Source organism: Rhinopithecus bieti, unplaced genomic scaffold (genome assembly GCF_001698545.2).
Source record: "Rhinopithecus bieti isolate Rb0 unplaced genomic scaffold, ASM169854v2 scaffold_27321, whole genome shotgun sequence".
NCBI lineage: Eukaryota > Metazoa > Chordata > Mammalia > Primates > Cercopithecidae > Rhinopithecus > Rhinopithecus bieti.
Window position 1 is genome coordinate 763,849 of NW_016812353.1, and position 20,390 is coordinate 784,238.

General features: G+C 39.8%; 1 protein-coding gene across 1 annotated transcript in view; it reads right to left on the bottom strand.

Annotated features, from left to right (window-relative positions):
* Positions 1–20,390, bottom strand: part of SLC35F1 (solute carrier family 35 member F1) — a 404,702-nt gene that overhangs the window by 26,309 nt on the left and 358,003 nt on the right. Inside the window, 4 exon segments of the mRNA XM_017895955.1 lie at positions 3,970–4,124; positions 11,760–11,812; positions 13,685–13,703; positions 13,706–13,840. Of these exon segments, the coding sequence (XP_017751444.1) occupies positions 3,970–4,124; positions 11,760–11,812; positions 13,685–13,703; positions 13,706–13,840 (362 nt within the window).

Consider the following 20,390-nt stretch of genomic DNA (forward strand, 5'->3'; position numbering starts at 1 on the left):
GGCCAGGCTGGTCTCGAACTCCTGACCTTAGGTGATCCACCTGCCTCGGCCTCCCAAAGTGCTGGGATTTCAGGTGTGAGCCACTGTGCCCGGCCACATCGGTATTTTTTAAACTCTTAGTTTAAGCTTACCGACTAAACCCTTTTCCACATAACATTTCATTTAGTTTAAAGACGTCTCTCCTGGTGGAAAAACTCAATCCCTAAGGGTAACATACTGTGTAATTCCATTTATATAACATTTTGAAATGACAGATTTATAGGAATGGAGAACAAACTAGTGATTTTGAGGAGCTGGGGGTGGGTGAGGGAAGTAGGTGTGGTTATAAAGGGCAGCATGAGCAATCCGTGTGCTGATGGAAATGTTCTGGATGTTGAGTGTATCAGTGTTAACATCCTGGTATTGTACTACAGTTTTGTGGGGTTTTTTGTACTACAGTTTGGTGAGATGTTATCACTAGGGGTAAGTGACTAGGTAAAGGGCATAAACCAAGAATAAAATTCTAAGGTCCCCCAACCATCTGGATAGACCCTTCCTCGCAGCCAAAGGCACTCCAAAGTTAACCTGAAAAGCTAGTTCAGGCCATGATGGGAAGGGGGAGTTGGGTCTGCCTTACTATACCCTCCTTCCTTTTGGAATTCAGGAAGAGCCAACTGGCATTAACATCAACACAGACCTTAAATATGATAAGGAACATTTATCATCTATTCTCTCTGAAGCCTGCTACTTGGAGGCTTCATCTGCATGATAAAACCCCAGTCTTCACAACCCATTATGGTAAAGCAGACATTCCTTCCTACTGATGATAACTCTTGCAACCAACTGCTAATCAGAAAATGTTTAAATCTAACCTGTGACCTGGAAGCCTCTGCTTTGAGTTGTCTGGCCTTTCCAGATCAAACCAATGTAAATCTTACATGTATTGATTGATGTATTATGTCTCCCTAAAATGTATGAAAAGCAAGCTGTTCCCCGACCTCCTTGGGCACATATTGTCATGACATCCTAAGGCTGTGTCACAGGTGCACCCTTAATCGTGGCAAAATAAACTTTCCAAATTGATTGAGACCTAACTCAGATACTTGGGCTCACAGGGGTTAACTGGGCTTTCTCTATTATTTCTTAAAAGCGCATGTGAATCTACAATTATAGTCAATTTTTAAAAAGGCAATAGAAATAAATTTTAACTAGAAGAAATGACTACTCTGTTGGATCCATTCCTGCTTTAAGAAAATTTATCTTTCAAATAGTAACAAAATGTATGTGTATTTTGCCCTACCAAAAAAACCCCCCAAATCATTGCTGTATGAAATAAAAATATCCATTACAATTCTAAATTAGTGAATACAGTAATTAATTTTCAGATAACAGAATTTCCCTTCTGATGGCATAATGGGGGGTTACTACATGCTTTCCTCTTCAGCAAAGTTACTTATCCTCAGTGAACAGGAACATACAAATAATAGGAGGAGAGGATGGATTGCAGATAATTAGCATATCAGCCCTCTCATTTCCTGATGCTTGTAAATTTGAGGAACCCCAGGTTTAACCCCACATCAGTGGAAGTGTGGGAAAGGACAGGCTCAGACAGGAACAGGCACTGTTCGAGTACACTCTTATCAAGGACAGTGGTTCTCGAACTCAGAGGGCATCAGACTGCCAGGGGGAACCTGTTACCAGCCACACTTCCCCAGACACATCTCCAGATACTGACTCTGTGGCTTAGGGGTGTGGCCCACAAATCGGCATTTTTATCAAGCACCCCAGTGAAACCAGACTTTCAGGAACACTGCTCTCAGGCATGCTGGGAGCTGGCCTGGATCTGAACCGCCCAAGCAGTGACTGCAGTCCTCAGCAGAACAATAGATTTTAGTCATCTTTCCTTAAGGAAGATTAAAGGGATTCTTTTAGTTCAGAAGCTTATAAAGCAAATTACAAGATTAATTGCTAAGAACTGAGTTCACACCAAGTAACGGACTAGATGTGGATGCTTAACTGAAGAGGAGAGAAGAATATTGCTGGCCACCTGCTGTGAGGATGCACCCACAGCCAGGTGTTCCCCAGAGCTCTGGAAAATGACTGGATGTGTGAGGAGGGGGATTTTGAAGGAAGCTGGTCTTCCCACACTGGTTAGGAGCAGTACGAGAGGAACATATTGTGACCTTGCTTCTTATCCTTTATGAGGACCAAGGTAGCTTGGGAAACAGCTTGTTGTATACAGACAAAACAAATTGCAAACAATAAACATTGCCCAGTCCTAGATATTTTCTCTAAGCTCTTAGTTTTGCCACTGTATTGGGCAAAAGGCTCCATATAAAACAGGAACTTGTCGGGGGAATGGAGAGATGATAGCTAGAGGGTACAAACTTTCAGTTATAAAATGAGTAAGTTCTGGAGACCTAACCTACAGCATGGTGATGATAGTTAATGGTAATCTGTACCTGAAATTTGCCAAGAAAGTAGATCTAAAGTATTCTCACCACACACAGACAAACACACACACACACACACACACACACACACACACACACACAGAAAAAAGGTAATGATGTGAGGAGATGGATATAATTAGCTTGATTGTGGCGAACATTTCACAATGTATCCATACATCAAAAAATCATGTTGTACATCTTAAGTACTGTATATAGTACAATTTTTATTCTTCAGTTATACCTCAATAAAGCTGGAGGAAAAATAGGAACATTATTCCTGTTTGCTGTCACAGCCACTTTCTCAACTTGTACCGTCTCTCAGATCTGTTTCTGATCCTCCTAGCTACTAACCAGCTTCATTTGTATTCTCTTTTTCACCCGTGTCTGCCCTTTTGCATTGGTTTCTTGGCTATGACTTTTGCTTTTCTCAGTGGTAATCCTGATTATTCACTTCAGCTGCTTTGCCCCTGGTCATGTCAAGTACATGCTCTTTTTAGCTGATTGTTTCTCCAGGAACGTCTACACCCAGTTTCATCTGGATGAAGACGCTTTGCTCACCAAGGTGCCCCATCAGCTGGCCACCCCCGAGTGCTGCGGATGGTGGCTGTATTACCATTGGTGAGGAACTTGGCTAAAAGTGGCCAGAGTAGTGTCTCTTTTCTTCTGCCTCTTCTTCTTTCAGCTGTCCAAGTTTGGTCTTATCTGCCTGGACATTCCATATTTGGCCTGTTTCACACTGGGTCATAGTCCCTGTTGACTCTTGTCTTATAGGACTAGTTAAGGAATGGCAAGTGGTATCTTCTCACATGTCAATTCTAATTGATTGTTATTGGCAGCAGCGAGTGTGGGGTTAAGAGGAGTAGGATCTGACCTCAGTGTGCCAAAATCAATTAGTCATGCTTCCTAGGGTGAAGATGTGGGTAGAGTTTTGCATTCTGAGAGGCTGACATCTTTGGACTGGACAGTTTTTTCTTTTCTTTAGGGCTCATGCATTCACTGCCAGTGCCTCACATGATCTCTTTGCATTCCTTTACTCAAACCCAATCTTTTAGTAAAAAAACTATTTCTAGTGCATTAACATTTTCCATTCATATTTGCTATAAAAATATCTGCAAAGCAGAAACTGCAGGAATTGTGTCTTTTCTCCAAAGAGAACATACTCTGCCAAGGCCTTTGGCAGAATCCATTTGCAGCTGTAGTTTGGGAATTGTACAACTCTTCCTAGGTTCATATTGGAAAAAGAGTAGCTTCTGTGCTGAATGCTGTCAGGAAAACTGTCCCCAGTATTCAAAAGCTCTTTCCTTTATGGCTGTTTCTTATCTCTTACTATCAATTGTCCATAGTTACTGATCTCATAGGACAAAATGTCTCTGTCTTATAATTGAAATGTGAATACCCAAATCATGGAGGTTAGCACACCCAATTGCATTCCTATTCCCTACACAAAATCAGGGCATTTGACATCCAGGCATTCCTACCCATGTTCATTGTTTCCTACAGAGTATCATCTTCACAAAGGAGCACTCACTCAACTTACCTTGTAGTGGAAGAGAAACAATCCACAGAACAGGCTGTACAAGTCTGCTGTGAGCAGAGAGAGGTTGACTGAAGTGGCACTGGTTTTCTTTATGACGACTGGCATAAAGCTGTAGAGACCAAACATGCAGGCACTAAAGCCAACGTAGAGCAGTCCTGGGGGAAGAGTAAAGAGAAGGCAGCGTCAGAGCCTCCTCCAGGGCATCTTCAGCATCCGCAGCAGGAAGGAAGGGGAAGAGTGCACATCACCTGTCACTCACACAAGGCAGTTTCTCTTTCCCCCTATTCACTGGTGCTTATTATTGGATAACATAGTACAAAAATAAAATAAGATCAAAAAATAAAAATTTAAGTGTGAAAATGAACTTTCTGCTTCTTATTGCATTGCTGACATTTTGCTTCTTCTGGGAAGGAGTGCCTCTTAGTGGTGATAGTCAGAACACAGAATCAAGGTTTTTGAATTCTCCCAATTGTGCTGTAATCAGCTTTTGCTATTCATCTATATTTAAACATTTTTTTTAACTCTTAGTTTTTAATTTGAGTAATAGCAACAAAACCGCTTGCTATCATGTATTGCCCACAATGATGAATAACTACGTAGTCTTTAAAGTTGAAGAGCTTGCATGTCAAAGAGACCCGGACTTAGAATACTGAATTAGAATCTTGACTGTGTGGCCTTGGGTGGATGAATTCATTGCTGGGAACACAGGATGATCTGTCAGTCTCTTCCAGATTCATGAATTCTGTTCTGCCCTACCCACAACACACAGAGTCCTGCCCTTCCATCACATATCCTGGCCTACTGTGAACTCTTACATGTGGGTTTTCATGACCTTAAAATACTGTGTGGCCAATCTCTCATCCTCAAAATTTCTCTCTTTCTCTGTAATAAAGCCTAGACATGGGTACTCTGTTTTGCAGGGTCCCAAGCAGGAGTTTACAGCTAAATCTGTACTTTCCCCAAATGTTGATACAATGGAAATGTAAAAAAAAAATAATACTCTTTTCTTGAAAGAATAAGGCATAGGATAAGCATAAGTGCTACAATTCAGTGTCTGCCTGGGCATTACAATATAATAAAAATAACCTTTCCAAAGGAATCCTTGATTAAATGTGTCTGGTGTGGGCTGTGGGCAGATTTGCTTCCTCTGACTTACAGATTTTGGGGAGTTTGGTAGGTACTGAATATCTGGTCTTTCTGACTATGAAGACCAGGGATTCATCCAAAGATAAATTGGGTTTGCCCATATGAAAAGTGCTTAAGGGCACAAAATCATCATTGCATATGAAAAGCCACATCAGATCTACAAGAAAATTATTCTGAACATAAGTAGGTAAACTCAGTACAACAGCCCCCTCTAGCGTGGTGGAAGTGCCCTCGGATGAAGGGGGACCAGCCACTTTCCTATTTAGGAAAGGTAAAAGTCCTATGCATAGATTCTATCACAGTAATATTAGTTTGGTTTTTAATTCTCCATCAGAAGTTTGAATTCCCTAAAAACAGATAGTTTTCCTGTATGTGTTTTCATGCTACTTGTAGTTTTTTCCTTTTAACCAAGCTACTAAAAATGCAATAAATGTTACATAACTTATGACTAATACATGAAAAGACATAAAAATTAATTTGGTACTCCTTAAAGAAATCTGTGACAAGATCCATCCTTAGATTAATCCACTAAAAATAATAAAACTTGATCAGAACACAGTCTAGGCAACAGAGCCTTGTTTCTATTTTTTTGTTCTGTTTTGTTTTGTTTTTTGAAGGTGTCACTAATTTAAATACCATGACTGGGTTAGAAAGTTCCAGAATAATACCCTTCCATCATTTTGCGTGGACTTTGACTTGTGGGCTCTGTTGGTATATTCACTCATTTATTCAACTATTATTCTCTGAGTACTAACTATGCCCTGAGCACTCTGCTATGGGCTAGGAACAATGAAAAACAGGATAGACAGGAAGCTTCGAGTTGCTATTAATGCTATGCAGAAAGACAAGGGTTTCTTAAAGAGAATGGCAGGAGCTTGCTTTAGACAGGGTGGTGGGGTAAGGCTACTTTGTGGAGGTGGCATTTACCTCAAGTGCTGAAGGACCAAAAGGAGACTGCCATGAGAGGAGCCAAGGAAACCTGCACATGAAAAGTTCCTGAAAGGGACAGGGCCTCAAGTGTTCCAGATGCTGACCGAGGCCAGAATGGCTGAGCAGAATGAAGAGAACAGGCAGAGGAAGCTGGAAAACTGGGAAGGGAAAGGATTATTCAGGGCTTTGCAGGTCTTGGAAAGGAATGTGTATCTTATTCTAGTTGTACGAGGAAGCCATTGAGGAGTTTGCAGCAGGTGACTACAAGAATCTGATCTACATTTTCAAAAGATGATTTTGGCTACTCTGTGGAGAAGGGATTGGAAGGAGAAAAGCATGGGACCGGTTACAAAGACGAGTCAGAATGATGGTGTCATAGTCCCGGCAAGAGAGGCTGGTAGCTTGCTTGGTTTTACTTGAAACGGCAGTAGAGAAGGGAAGTGTCTGGGTTTGTGAAGACTCAGCAGGCCCTGGTGACAGCCTGATGTAGGTGGCGAGGGAAAGGATAGCATGCAGCATGCCCAGGGGTTCTGGCTAATTTAGAAACTGGGTGAACTGTGACGCCATATACTGAGATGGAGGGAGCTAAAAGAGGACCAGGTTTTCAGGAGAAATAAAATGCTCCATTTTGAGTGTGTTGTTTTAGACGCTTATGCATTATCCAAAAGGATCTGTCCAGTAGGGAGTTGGATATATAATTGGAGGACTCAGAGAAGTGGTGAGATTTTACAAGCCCAGTTGGTGGGCAAAGGAGAGTAGGAAAATAAATACATGGAACTTTGCTAACCATCCTACCTTAGGATGCTTCCAGCTAAATATTCTCAACCTATTTTTAAATACTGCAGAAATCAGAGGTAGGGGGATAGGAGTGGAATATATACACTATCACAATTGACAACTAGGTCAACCAATGTTTTTGTGTGTGAATATACTGTTTCCTAAGCAAAGCATAGCCAGCCTAGTTAACACATGATTAAATTGAGAGTTGGAATCCAGCATCGTTGCCCTTTCTTGACTGTTCTTAGATGGACATTAAATAGTTAATGGACATTAACAATGCCTCTGAAAGTCCACCTTTCTGTCCAGGTAGGGTTTTCAATTGATCAGCATGATCATACGAATGAACTGAATTGCTTTTTGACTGACAACTACAAAATGGCTGCAGTCAGTACATTTATAACAGAGTATGTGTATAAACATTTCCTCTTGGAATGTTCTCTCTGTCACTAGGGATAGAATTTGGTCACTCTTGTGCTTATGCACTGAAGTAATTTAAGCTACAGAGATGGGAAATACTATTATCAGCTAATATGGATTGTGCACTTACTATGTGTCACGTACTTTATGTACAGTAATTAATCTCCACAACAGTATAATGCTGATAACTATTGCTATCCTCTTTATATAGGTTAGGAAATAGGCTTATAGATTCAAGAAACACAGTCCATACTGGGTTAAACAGAGGATATGTTATATGGAGTACAAGTTACAAAGGTGTTCAAATGGGTGCTGGGGAAACAGGGATGGTGAGACAACCTGAAGATTAGCAATAGCAGGGAGTTACTCACAACCCAAGAGCTAGGTAAATACAAGAGGAAGGCCACGTTACCCGGGGTCAGAAGTTAGGGAAGCCCAGCAGGGGTAGAATCACAGAGGAGACTCAGCCACATCTAGAGGATATCTGACCCCAAACAGAGGGACACAGAGAGAAATACCGGTTTCTTTCTTTCTCCCACCTCCAATCTCCCTCGACTGCCTCCCATTGGCCAAAACTAACTGGAATCCAGTTGACAAGGGAGGCTGCAATGTGGATTTGCATAAGCAGAGCAGAGGAAAAGGCAAAAGATGGATCTGTGAGTAAACAGGCAAAAGACCAGCTTATAGAGGTCAAGTAACTTGCCCTTAGGTCACACAGGCAGCCTGACTTTAAATTCTGAGTACATAACACTCATCTATATTGTTTAATTATTATAAAGAGAAATAAGGTTTTGAAGGAACATCCTATTTGACTCTATTCAATACCTCAGTTAATATATTATATATATATATTTATATATATATATATAGAGAGAGAGAGAGTTACTATATATATAGTATGTGTCTGTATAGGCTACATATATTTGATCTCATCTTTTTCTTTGGGATTCCAGTGGTGTTCTTTCTCTTTCTTTTGAATATACCAGAGTTTTAAAATATTATTTGTAATTCTTAAAAACAATGGCTAGGTCAGATGACTTCTCAGAACATATGCATTAGGTTAAGTGTATACAGGGCACTGGGCACTAGCTTTGCTCAGATACGTAATGCTCTGACGAGCATCACCTCAACTCCCCAGGCCTCAGGTTCAACATGGGTAAAAAGAAAGGTATACTTTTTTCTTTTTTTTTGAGACAGAGTCTTGCTCTGTTGTTCAGGCTGAAGTGCAGTTGTGTGATCCCGACTCACTGCAACCTCTGCCTCCTGGGTTCAAGTGATCCTCAGCCTCCTGAGTAGCTGGGACGATAGGCATGCACCACCACACCCAGCTAATTTTTGTGTTTTTAGCAGAGACAGGGTTTCACCATGTTGGCCAGGCTGGTCTTGAACCCCTGGCTTTAAGTGATCCACCCGCCTCAGCCTCTCAAAGTGCTGGGATTACAGGTGTGAGCCACTGCACCTGGCCAGGAAAGGTGTATTCTTAGTTATCCTCTAGGTCTTTTCCTGCTCTGTAATCCCATAATTCCATATTCAGGGAGAGGCCAAATCTTTTGTTTTGGCCTCCAGGAAAAATACTAAAACCAAAACCAAGACAAGCATCAACCACAACATCAAAAGTGAAGAAGGTTCCTGCATACCACAAGCCTGTGCTCACTGACCTGCAACACACTTTTTCTTTTCTCTGACATTTGACTTTCACATTGATTACACTTGTTCACACATCCTTTAGCACAGTATGACCCACAGTATGACAGTATGACCCATGGGATAAAGGGAATGTTTAAGTTGTTTATTAGACTTATGAATGTGACTCTAACATTCCCACTCTCCAGGAGGGTATTTTAGCGTATGAGGTCATACGTTTGACTTGAGTTTACTGATTAGATCATCACAACCAGTCTTTCTGTTCAGTAGAGTAAAACAATGGAATAAAAACAAACAACAATAACGATTATCCTCTTGCTTTTAGTTGCTCTGTATTTTGCAATTGACCAGTGTTGTAGGAAAATAACGAAATCTGTTTTTAAAAGTGCCTTCAAGCTAAGAAAATAGAAAACATGTATCCCAAAGAAAAAAATAGAAAACATATTTATTATCCCAAGGAAACGAAAACAACAACCATCTTTCCACTTTGATAAAATGGCAACCACATGAGTTATCCAAGAGATTATACGAGGTTAGATTACTAATGTGGAGAGTGGGGAGGCAGAGAAATTCATTGACAGATGCTGAGAAACGACGATCTCTTGGATTCTGGTCTCCTAAACAGAAGAATGTGAGCTTTCCACCAGGACATAGTCATCAGAGCTTGGCCTCTCAGGTGACTTCTCAAGGAGTGTGGGGTGGGTTTGAAAGGCTGCTGACCTTCCCTTGATGTCTCCCTGCCTCTCTGGCCCATGAATTGCAGTGGTTGCTATGCCATCTCCCAGTTCCACAGAAAGAAAGTGCAATGTCAAGCTTAAAGTCTCCTGCCATTGTCCCCACTGCTTCCCTTTTGTCTGTATTTTGTGAGATGAGAGAGGAAAGAATAGGACCATCTTTGCTGCTTGTCATTCATTCATTCGCTCACTTGGTAAACATTTATCCCCTGCATGCCATGTGTCTAGAATTGAGCTAACAACAGAACCCTGCAGTAGGTCAGGGCGAGATAATGAGGACCAAGGAGGCCGTGGTGTAAACACATCCCAAACGCAACCCTACAAATGCTTCAGAAAGAGGAAGATGAGTATTTGATTTCCCTTCGAGGCTAGTTTTTGTTGATACACAATAATTGTACATATTTCTGAGGTACATGTGATATTTTGATACATGCATGCATTGTGTAATGATCAAGTCAGGGCAATTGGGATAGCCATCACTTCAACCATTGATTAATTTTTTTGTGTGTGTTGGGAACATTCTAAATCTCTTCTAGCTACTTTGAAATACACAATAAATTATTGTTAACTACAGTCACCCTACTGTGCTAGGGAGGCCATTTTGGCCTCATTTCCAATCAGAAATTAAATGGATGGCTCTGTAATGTGTTCCTTTTACACTGTCCTTCATCATCTTCAACTATAGGGGACTGACGTTTTAATGGCCATATGAGAGCTCAGAATAAAACCATCTTTTGATGACTCATTTAACTAACACTGAATTATAACAGAACCTCAGTGGATATGCACATGGCATCCACATAGTTTGAGGACAAATTCTTTTTGATCATTACTATTATCATCAATATAAAATTAATTTATACTCACGGACCGCTGCATGTGAAGTGCCACCAAGCACAGGTAACATTTTGTTTTCTGGTGTTGTGGGTCACAAAGACAAATGCTCTCTGTAACCTGCATCTGGTTTCCTTTCCCTGTTGCCCTCCTCTTTTCTCTCCCCTTGCCCTGTTGATTTTCCTTTAATTATATCATTCTGTAGCACAACTGGAGAGAAATTAAACGGCAGGACTCTGAGACACAGGGCTGCTCAGCCCTCAAAGTCACTAGAGAGAACGCTTAGGGAGAGTCAGGCACAATTCTGTGGCTCACAGTGTGCCTTCAGAGGGAATGATGTCTGCAGTAAGTTGGCCTCATGTGCTTAGGGGATGGGGACAGGTAGGTAAAGTGACACACGGGAGTTTGTGTTTTTATTGTGTTTCCTTATGGACACAGAATTTGGCTAAAGTTGTAGCAAAAGTCATAGAAGGGAGAGATGGCTCAAGCAGCCAGCTTCAGTGTGGGGAAGAGTCTGTAGCCCCCTCCCTGCCACTTGTATTCACTCTGCACACATTTTCCATGCAATCCCACAAGCCACGTTACGTTCTGTGCTCACTGTGGAGACACGTTCTGAGGGTATTAAATGTCAGTCCCTTTTCCAGAGCTTGCTGAGATTGATCATTAGAGCATCTCCTAGTATCTTAAATCCTTGTCCTAAATTTCTTTGAGGAAAGTGGTTTTAGAAACAGGTGGAACCTGAGAAGTCCTGGATGACTTAACTAGCTCAAAGCATGTCTGGTATTTTCTAAGTCCATTTGGAGATCAATTAACCATTTCTTTTGTGCAAACTGCTCCCTTCTGAAAGGTTTTTATGGGCTAGGAATGCCCATTACATTGTTTCCTTTCATGGTTTTTTGTTAAGTTCAGTTTTTTTCCCTTTCCTGAAGTAGCACTTTTTAATGGTCACATCAGTTTAGTGTTTCTTGGCTAAGGCAAATTGCTGTCATTTATGTGCTACCACTGCCTCAGGCCAGTTTTTTTTTTTTTCTGTTGGTCTTTAACCTAATAACACACTTCTGTGTCTCCCCTAATGGCATCTTGGCGATGATAATGGGCAGAAGCTCAATTAGGAAACACTATGAATCATATAATTTAGTCTCTCAGAATGTGCAGGATTTCCTGAAACGATGAAGGGATTTCATTTTCCCTTGTCCCCTACCATTCTAAATCCCTTCCTTGTTTGTGCTCCACCCGACCCACATCATTCTTCAAACACATTTCTCAGGTTATAAAAAGAGCATCTTAGGTGAGCCAACTCCTTACCTATTTGCCAATCCCAGGGCACCTTTAACAGCTCCTTATGCTCCATTATAGCTCTGCAAATTCGAAGAAAATAAACCCGATGAGCAAGATTAGAACGCACTCTACTTTCGTTCTTTTTTTTTTTTTTTTCACCTATCAGATTTATACAAATAATGAAGCAACCCAATGAATTTCAGAAAGAATTTTGGGTCACGTAGAAGCAAGTCTAATTAGGCAGCCTGTGGTTTTTCCCTGAAGAACCTGGTCGGTGTGTGAGGGTGTGCCACAGGGCCCTGGGGAGCTCAACCCTTCCTGCCCTTCTCATCCAAACAGTCTGCCTGCAGCCTTTGTTTCTGCTTGATAGATGCTTTCTGAAAAGCAAACCGTGAGGTTCAGAAAATGTCTGTGCTTGCAGGTTTAATCAATTTCTGATTGAGCGTTTTCTAGGGCAATGGTTCTCAAAGTTAAATGTACATGACAGCCATCTGGAGAGTGTGTTAAAATACAGTTTCCTGGTCCCAACCCTAGCAATTGATTCAGAGATCCGGTGAGATCCATGGATGTGCATTTCTGGCAAATTCTCATGTGATACCAGTGCTGCTGGTCAGAGGACCATATTTTGAGAACCACTGATCTAGACAAGAATGGGGAGGTGGCATTGGCATCACTCCACCAGCATTACTTTGATTCCAGTGAGCCCTCAATATATCCCACTTGCCAAGGACACCCTAATGCCACTTCCATTATTTTGGCGGCAGTGTCCCCCAAAGGGAACAGTCAACTCTAATAGACTATAACTGAAGCAAATGAGCACTAGATATCTGAACATATTTTTTGGACTCAAGAATAATAACCCATAAAAGAAGTCATCTATCTACAAAATGTTGGCCATGAATAGTTGAACTAGGTAATTCCTTTTCCTCTCACAAAGCTGACACACCAAATTTAGGGGCTTTAAAATGCCATCACTTTCAAAAATGAACCCCAAATAAATCCTTCTCAGACTGTACCTTGTTCACTGTGAAGTTTTTCACCAGTATCTCAAGATAACAAAATTTGGAGGATTGTTGAAACAGTCTATTTGTAAAACCTGTTTAAGGTGATGCCAAAATATCTTCCATAAATAATTTCAGACACTGAACCCATGCAAGTAGAAAGTGCTTGCTTTGTAGGAAGAGATTGGTAAAATCAGAATTACCTGTTTGCAGAAAGGGATTCAGTAAAATTTGACTGGAGGGTATACTATCATTCTTTATATCTTTCATGAAGCTATAATATTGGTCTTTACCAGTGGAAAATTGCTTTGATTGAAACTTATTCTCATAAAAAATTCTGAGGCAATAGTCAGTGATGACTTACATGTTTCAGTTGTAGAATTATTGCAAAACTGGTGCTTTTGACTTTGTGGTGCTTAGTGAATGTCTGTATTATATCTTCACCTTTTTAAGGAAAACAGAAATGCTAAATTCTAAGAGATAAATTTGAAATATGGTCCACCCTTGCAAATCCATGGGCAGTAAAATCACACATTTGTAAAAGGATAATTTTAAACTATAGCTTTTCTATTGGTGGTTGTCACTAGTAGACAGAATGTTCCTTTCTGCAAATGCATTGAATTGGGGCATTTATGCTTAGTTTTCTACTTCTCTAAGTAATAACCCACTCATTGGTTTCAGAGAATCAATCCTAATGCTTCTAATGCTTTCTAGCAAATTATCTTCAATGTTTTATAAAACATTAGATGTTTTATAAAAATTTATATTGAACTTGTTTAATTTGGAGGAAATTTACTAATAAAGATATTGAGTTGGCAGATTTCATCAGTCCTTTGTACAGGAAGCTGGTGTCTGGATTCCAGCATTGATTTTTACATTCCAAGAACAAAAATTTTAAGAATAAGTCTTAACAGTCCCTCTACTATCTATATTTCTTGTTATTTTACTCACAATTGAATTCCACTGAAAATGCTCCAAAGAGACCAATCATTCCCAGGAATTCCACTCGGCTCAGGGTTCGGATGATGTATTCTTCCCAGACGTTAGAGATACCATAGAGTGTGGCTCCTCCTAAGACCAGAAGGTCCCCTACCAGCTTATTTTCCCCTAGGAACCAACCAAACAAACAAACAGAGGGAGCATCATTAAAACTTTCTTAACAAGAATCTGGCATCAGCAAATTGAGCTTCCCTTGCCTATTCTATTTTGACATTTTTATAGAAGTTTGTTTATCTGTGCTCTAGACATGTTCTGATACAAAAAGGTTGCCTATGTTGACACAATTAGAAGTCTTCTCTAAGAAAGAGATCAGTCTCTTCCAGATCACACCCTCTCTACAAAGCCCACTATCTTCTGTCCATGTATCAGATTTTCACTTACCAGATTTATACAAATATGAAGTGGCACAATCTCGGCTCAGTGCAACCTCTACCTCCCAGGTTCTAAGGGATTCTCCTGCCTCAGCCTTCCGAGTAGCTAAGATTACAGGCACCGACCACCACACCCAGCTAATGTCTATGAATATATGCTAATACATACACAAGTTATGTTGGTTTCAGGACATTTTCCAGCAGTTTAGTGAACATGGTGTAGAACAAACAGAAGCAGTATAAATTTCCACCCTCTGCTATTCAGGGAGGGAAGCTATAACAGAAGCTGTCAAGACTCCATTTTGACCATGGGCAAAATGTGTAACTTAGAAAATGAGAGTGAAAGGATTTATGGGTTGAAATTTTCAACTCCCCTGAGGTAAGTAACATAAGAGTGTAAATATATGTAATTCACTATCACATTAACATTTTTTCATTAAAAATTCTTTTTGTTTTAAGCTCAGTTTTGGGCTGGGCACGGTGGCACACGCCTGTAATCCTAGCACTTTGGGAGGCCGAGGCAGGTGGATCACCTGAGGTCAGGAGTTTGAGACCAGCCTGGCCAACACGGCAAAACCTTGTCTCTACTAAAACTACAAAAATTAGCCAGATGTGGTGGTGGGTGCCTGTAATCCTAGCTACTTGGGAGGCTGAGGCAGAAGAATCCCTTAGAATCCGGGAGGTGGAGGTTACAGTGAGCTGAGATTGTGCCACTTCACTCCAGCCTGGGGGAAAGAGTGAAATTCTGTCTTAAATAAATAAATAAATAAAAATAAACTCAATTTTGGTTGATTTAAAACAAAATAAATGCTTTACCCAGATATTTTCTAGAGTTGGGCAAACTTCCCACTCCAGGAACTATGGAGCCAGGGAAGGAGGAGAGTAGAAATAAGCAGCTAGAATGGCCTCACTGGTGGGCTCTGTACCCAAGTGGTCTCTGGCTCTGTCCTGCATAAGTCAGCAGTGCAGGAGCTCAGCTCACCTGCAGCTCTGGGACAGTGGCAGCTGAGGACGGAAAGGGTGCTTACTCCAGCGTGATTCTAAGGAAAGGACTCAACGATAGCTTAGCCCTGGATTTCCCGATGAGCCTGGGTTCTCACTGTTCAGTGGGAAGCACTGAGTGTTCCTCAGGTAGTGGCTTCACATCAGATAATCTGGGCAGGGCTTGCGGAAAGACTTTGGCATGTGGTCGCCTTGGAAGATTCTATCTCTAAATGGTGCCATGTTTTCTAGGGGAACTTCCTTTTCCTGTCAAGGATTGGAGAGACAGGGGAAGAGACCCCGAAGGTAGCATTGTGCTGGAGTCATCCTCATGGGAATGGAGCTGAGAATGGGATTTTGTGAGAGCTGGAAGTTCTCTTTGGGTTCATGGGGAGTTAGGCATCACTGCCTAGGAGATGAGCTGAGAACTTGAGGAGGCCCTAATGAGAAACCAGACTTGGTGAGAGGTCCCTGGGCAGATCTTTTAGGAAAATTAAGGTTGCTATGACAGAATGTGAAATCTTTGGCAACCTGATTAATCTTTTTTATGTGTCAACTATAAAATAATGACAAACTTTTAAGTAGTTCATCGGAAGAATGACCCATAAAATAGAACGTATCTATAACTAAAATTGTAAAGTTATAATGAACATGATCCAGTCTCTTTTCACTCAGAAGACATTTTAGAGCCTTGTGATGATGTGGGGTCATTATTATGAATATCAATTACTGTTGTACTAGTGAAGTGTGGAAGTGCTGCATAATATAATTCTTGGTTAATAAAATTAATTTTATAGAATGAATTGAAGAAAGCTAAATCATAATAAAATATTTTAATAGAAATTAGGGAAGCATCAATCTACCTTTTAAAAGTCCTAAAAAGAGGACACACTATTTTAGTGAATAGTCTCACCAATATTTTTCAAACGCCACACGGTTATGGCCTCTTCTGTTAACTAGCCTTTGACTGTAAGAAATATACTCATCGGTACTTTGAGTTTTCACCAATTCAGTAATAATTATTGATCATCACAACACAATTTTGTGTAACCACAAGTTCACAAGTATTTTCTAAGTTATCACTAACAAAAAGATTAAATATTATTTATTATAATTTGCTGATAATTATATTTGTCAGTTTTTAAGTCATTTGAAAGTAGTACATATACATATAACATACATTAAAATTTAGTTAAACATAATTAAATTAACCAGAACATAATTTTATCCAATTATATTATATAATGAAGTGTTTGATATAATAAGTAGTATGGGTACTAAGACTAATATTTTGTGTCTAAAATTTGTATCTAGTTAACTGGAAATTATAACATATTACATTAATAATATATAAAATATTAATATAGTTTATGTACTGTTAAGGCAGTAGATACCTGACATGGTGATAGCAATTTTTGCACAATGTTCATGGGCAAAGTTATGCTAGAACATCTGTCATTTATGTGTGTATAAAACCACAATAGGTGATAATGATTTATAAATTTTGGGTAAATGGATACATTTAAAATTATGTAATGTCTGCCCAAACCGATAGTTCTCTCCCTCCTCTAAATTTCACAGCAATGGTATCCGTTTATGGCACCCACCATATTCCACTCCTTGTCTGTTACTTGTTAACTTGTGTATCTCATCTCCCCGCAGCCAACTGTTCTCTTACAAATCATGGTTGAAGGGCAGGGACTATGGCTCACTCAGCTGTATATTCTGTGTGGTCTCTAGCATGGACCCTGGAGCATTATACATGCTCAATAAAAAGCTAAATGAATTGAGCTGACTGAACAGGTCTTAATACATCCTATGATAAATGTTTTCAGTGAGAACAGCTTTCAATTTATTGGTAGAGTTGGGTCTGATCACATCTCTATCACTTACTAGCTGTGTAATACTGGGCAAACTACAGAGTCTTTCTGAACTTCAGTTTCCTTATCTTAAAATTAGGTTACTGTGAGAATAAAATAAAATATGACATGTAAAATGCTTAGCATTGTATCTGACACTTAGTAAGTGTTCACTAAATAGTAGTTTAAAAATGTGAATACATTATTTCCTGAACCACCTGTCTCTTTGGGTTGGGCATTTCTCATTGTGGATTGCTCCTTGATTCTAATCAACCTAGTCATAATTACTTTGCAAAAACTGGCTTTTCTTATTACATTTTTGTTTAAGTACTAGAAACATCATGTTTGGAGACATGTTTGTGTATGTGTGGTGGTGGGAGGAAAAAGGAAGGCTATTTGAAATCATGACTTACCACTAGGACAAGAAATAAATGGTGAGTTATACTGTTCTAGAGTGTTGAAAGACTGTTAGTGCAGTTCCTGAAAATGTATCCATCCCATTGAATACATATGCCTCTCAAATAGGGAGAACCAATTATCTCGTTTTCCTGGGACTCTGTTGGTTTTAGCACTAAAAGTTCCACATCTGGGGAACTTCTCCATTCTGGGCAATCTAGGGCAGTCACTTACACTAATTTACTATGATAAAACATCTTTACATTTGTTGTAGAAGTCACAATTATGGAAAAAGAAGGACTAAGTGTTATAGCAGAAAGAATAATGGCTAAATTTCACATCTGGGCCAAGTAATTTGGTGATGGTGTGCCCTTAAACATATTGCTTATCTTCTCTGAGGCTTGATTTCTTCAGCTGCAAGAATGACAACAAAAATTCTTTGCATGGTTAGGAGGATTAAATGAAATAATCTATATTAAAGTATCTGGTACCTGTGGGCACTCAATAAAAAAGTGTCATTTTTACTTGATTGTGTTTGATTACCTGGCTCCTTGAAAATATTTTCTTTTCCTTGAAATAAATATAAAATTAAGTGTAATAAAAAATTATTGTTGGAATCTAATATCTTTGATAAATGAACTAAAAGATGCAATAAATGTATTGTGTTAGAAAGAGGATATTTTGAAGGGCAAGAAGGATATTTCATAACAAGAAGTTACTTTGATTAGGTTTTATCTTAATCTTATTACCTTCTAACCTTGCCCATATGTGTATGGGCATATTCATTAAGTTTTCCCAGGCAAGTAGAGAACTCCTGGTGCTGAATCTTTTCAACTTTACTAAGTCATTTTCACACACTCCAACACATCTATAATATTTATAATATTCTCAGAAGCCACTTCTATTGCCTGTTAATTGGCCCGCACATCAGTAAATGCAGAGATGATCTTTCAGAGGAGGCCTATACTGCTGACATGGAGCCAAGGTGACAAAGAGAATACACGTATTAAGACCACTGATTTTTTACCAGTAAGCTTGGACAAGACATTTCCTTCAGGTGAGCTCAAAGGGCGTCCTATAGTGGGTGATCAGTTGTATACGTGACACACATAGAATGAGAACATAAGTGCTGTTTGCATTCTTCCCACCACATATACCACTCTATAGTCTCTAAGGCAGAGTCTTCCGGGCTGGGGACTAGGGTGCTTTCTTTCTACCTCTGTCTAGAGTGGGAAAACTTGCTGGTCAAGTTTCAACAAAAGCCCTATTCCTAGCACATCCTGTGCCCCGAAACATATTTTGTACATGAAGTACTTAATGCCATCTAAGAAGTTTCCTTCAGTCAGACTTAAATCAAAACAAGTAATTCCTGGATAGCTAATGAAGAAACATGCTGACAAAGTAGAATTAAAGCAATTGCTTTAATTATAATGAAGTCAAAGAAACTTTGAAAGGGCCAACATCAACGTGCTTGGAGACAGAATTGTCAAAATTCCAAATGAAGATGAAACATAGATTAAGCATTCTAAAAAGGATGAAGTTAGACAGACTCTTTTCCTGTGCAACACTGTTGATACAGTGATGATAATTTTATTATTATTATTCTGATTTTTTTGAGATAGAGTCTTGGTCTGTTGCCCAGGCTAGAATGCAGTGGTACAATCATAGCCCATTATAACCTTAAACTCCTGGGCTCAAGCGATCCTCCCGCCTCAGCCTCCCAAGTGGCAGGACTATAGGTGCACACCACCATGCTGGCTAATTTTTTTCTGTAGAGATGAGGTCTCACTATGTTGCCCAGGCTGATCTCGAACTCCTGGCCTCAAGTGACCCTCCTGCGTTGGCCTCTTGAGTCACTAGGATTTCTGAATGTGCTTGGCCTGGTGATGACATTTTATATGGACTTGGATGCCTGACTTATGTTCTGGTGATTATCTGCAGTATTTTAGAAAAGTTTTGTGACCCTGGCTGATTAATGCAATTGAACCAACTCTGCCATAGAGGTGAAAAAAAGGAATATTTTTGATAATGATATATAACAATTTTAGGATTCTACTGACCTCAAAACCAGTGGGTTTTTTTCTTTAAAAAAATATGTTCTCTGTGATAGCTTAAATCACAGAGCTGTCTACTTTAATATTTGTATAGAGGCAGAGCATGTCCAATCATAATTTTATAAAATGAGTTCTTGGATCCTATATCTGGGCTGGTCTTAAAACATCACTCTATGTACTTGGGCACCACTTCAATAGCATGGAAAGTGCTCCACAATTATAAAGATTAATTCTGTTAACACTGATGCTTTGTATATCACAAAAGCAATGATGCTGGGGGCCTTAAACAGATTCACATGCAGAAACCAAATTCCACTCCAGTATGTTTTAGCCACATCTACATTGTTTTTTAAAAATGACACTTTGGAAAGACTCTCAAACGGACTTACTTTATTTTTCTTAAGTAGTTTTGCTTCTTTTCTAGCACTTCATTTAAAATCAAAACAACATTTTTTACAGGATTAATGAATACAATCTAGTGAAATCAATTCAAATTAGCTTAACATTCTAGGCTTAAATGTTCATCTTTATAGTTGACTATCGAATGCTCGAATGCAAGATGATGGCCAAGATGAATGGCTAGGGTTCATGAAGGTAGAGTTTTTATAACTAAGGGTACTTGTTTCTGCTTAGCCTGTGTTTACACAGTGTGTGGAAAACTGAGAAAGTGTAACTAAATTATGACTTTAGGCCGGCTGTGGTGGCTTATGCCTGTAACCTTGGCACTTTGGGAGGCCGAGGCCGGTGGAGCACTTGAGGTCAAGAGTTCAAGACCAGCCTGGCCAATGTGGTGAAACCCCGTCTCCACTAAAAATACAAAAATTAGCTGGGCGTGGTAGCAGGTGCCTGTAATCCCTGCTACTTGGGAGGCTGAGGCAGGGGAATCACTTGAACCTGGGAGGTGGAGGTTGCAATGAGCTGAAATTACGCCACTGCACTCCAGCCTGGGCGACAGAGCAGGACTCTGTCTCAAAGAAAAAAAGAAAAATGCAGTAAG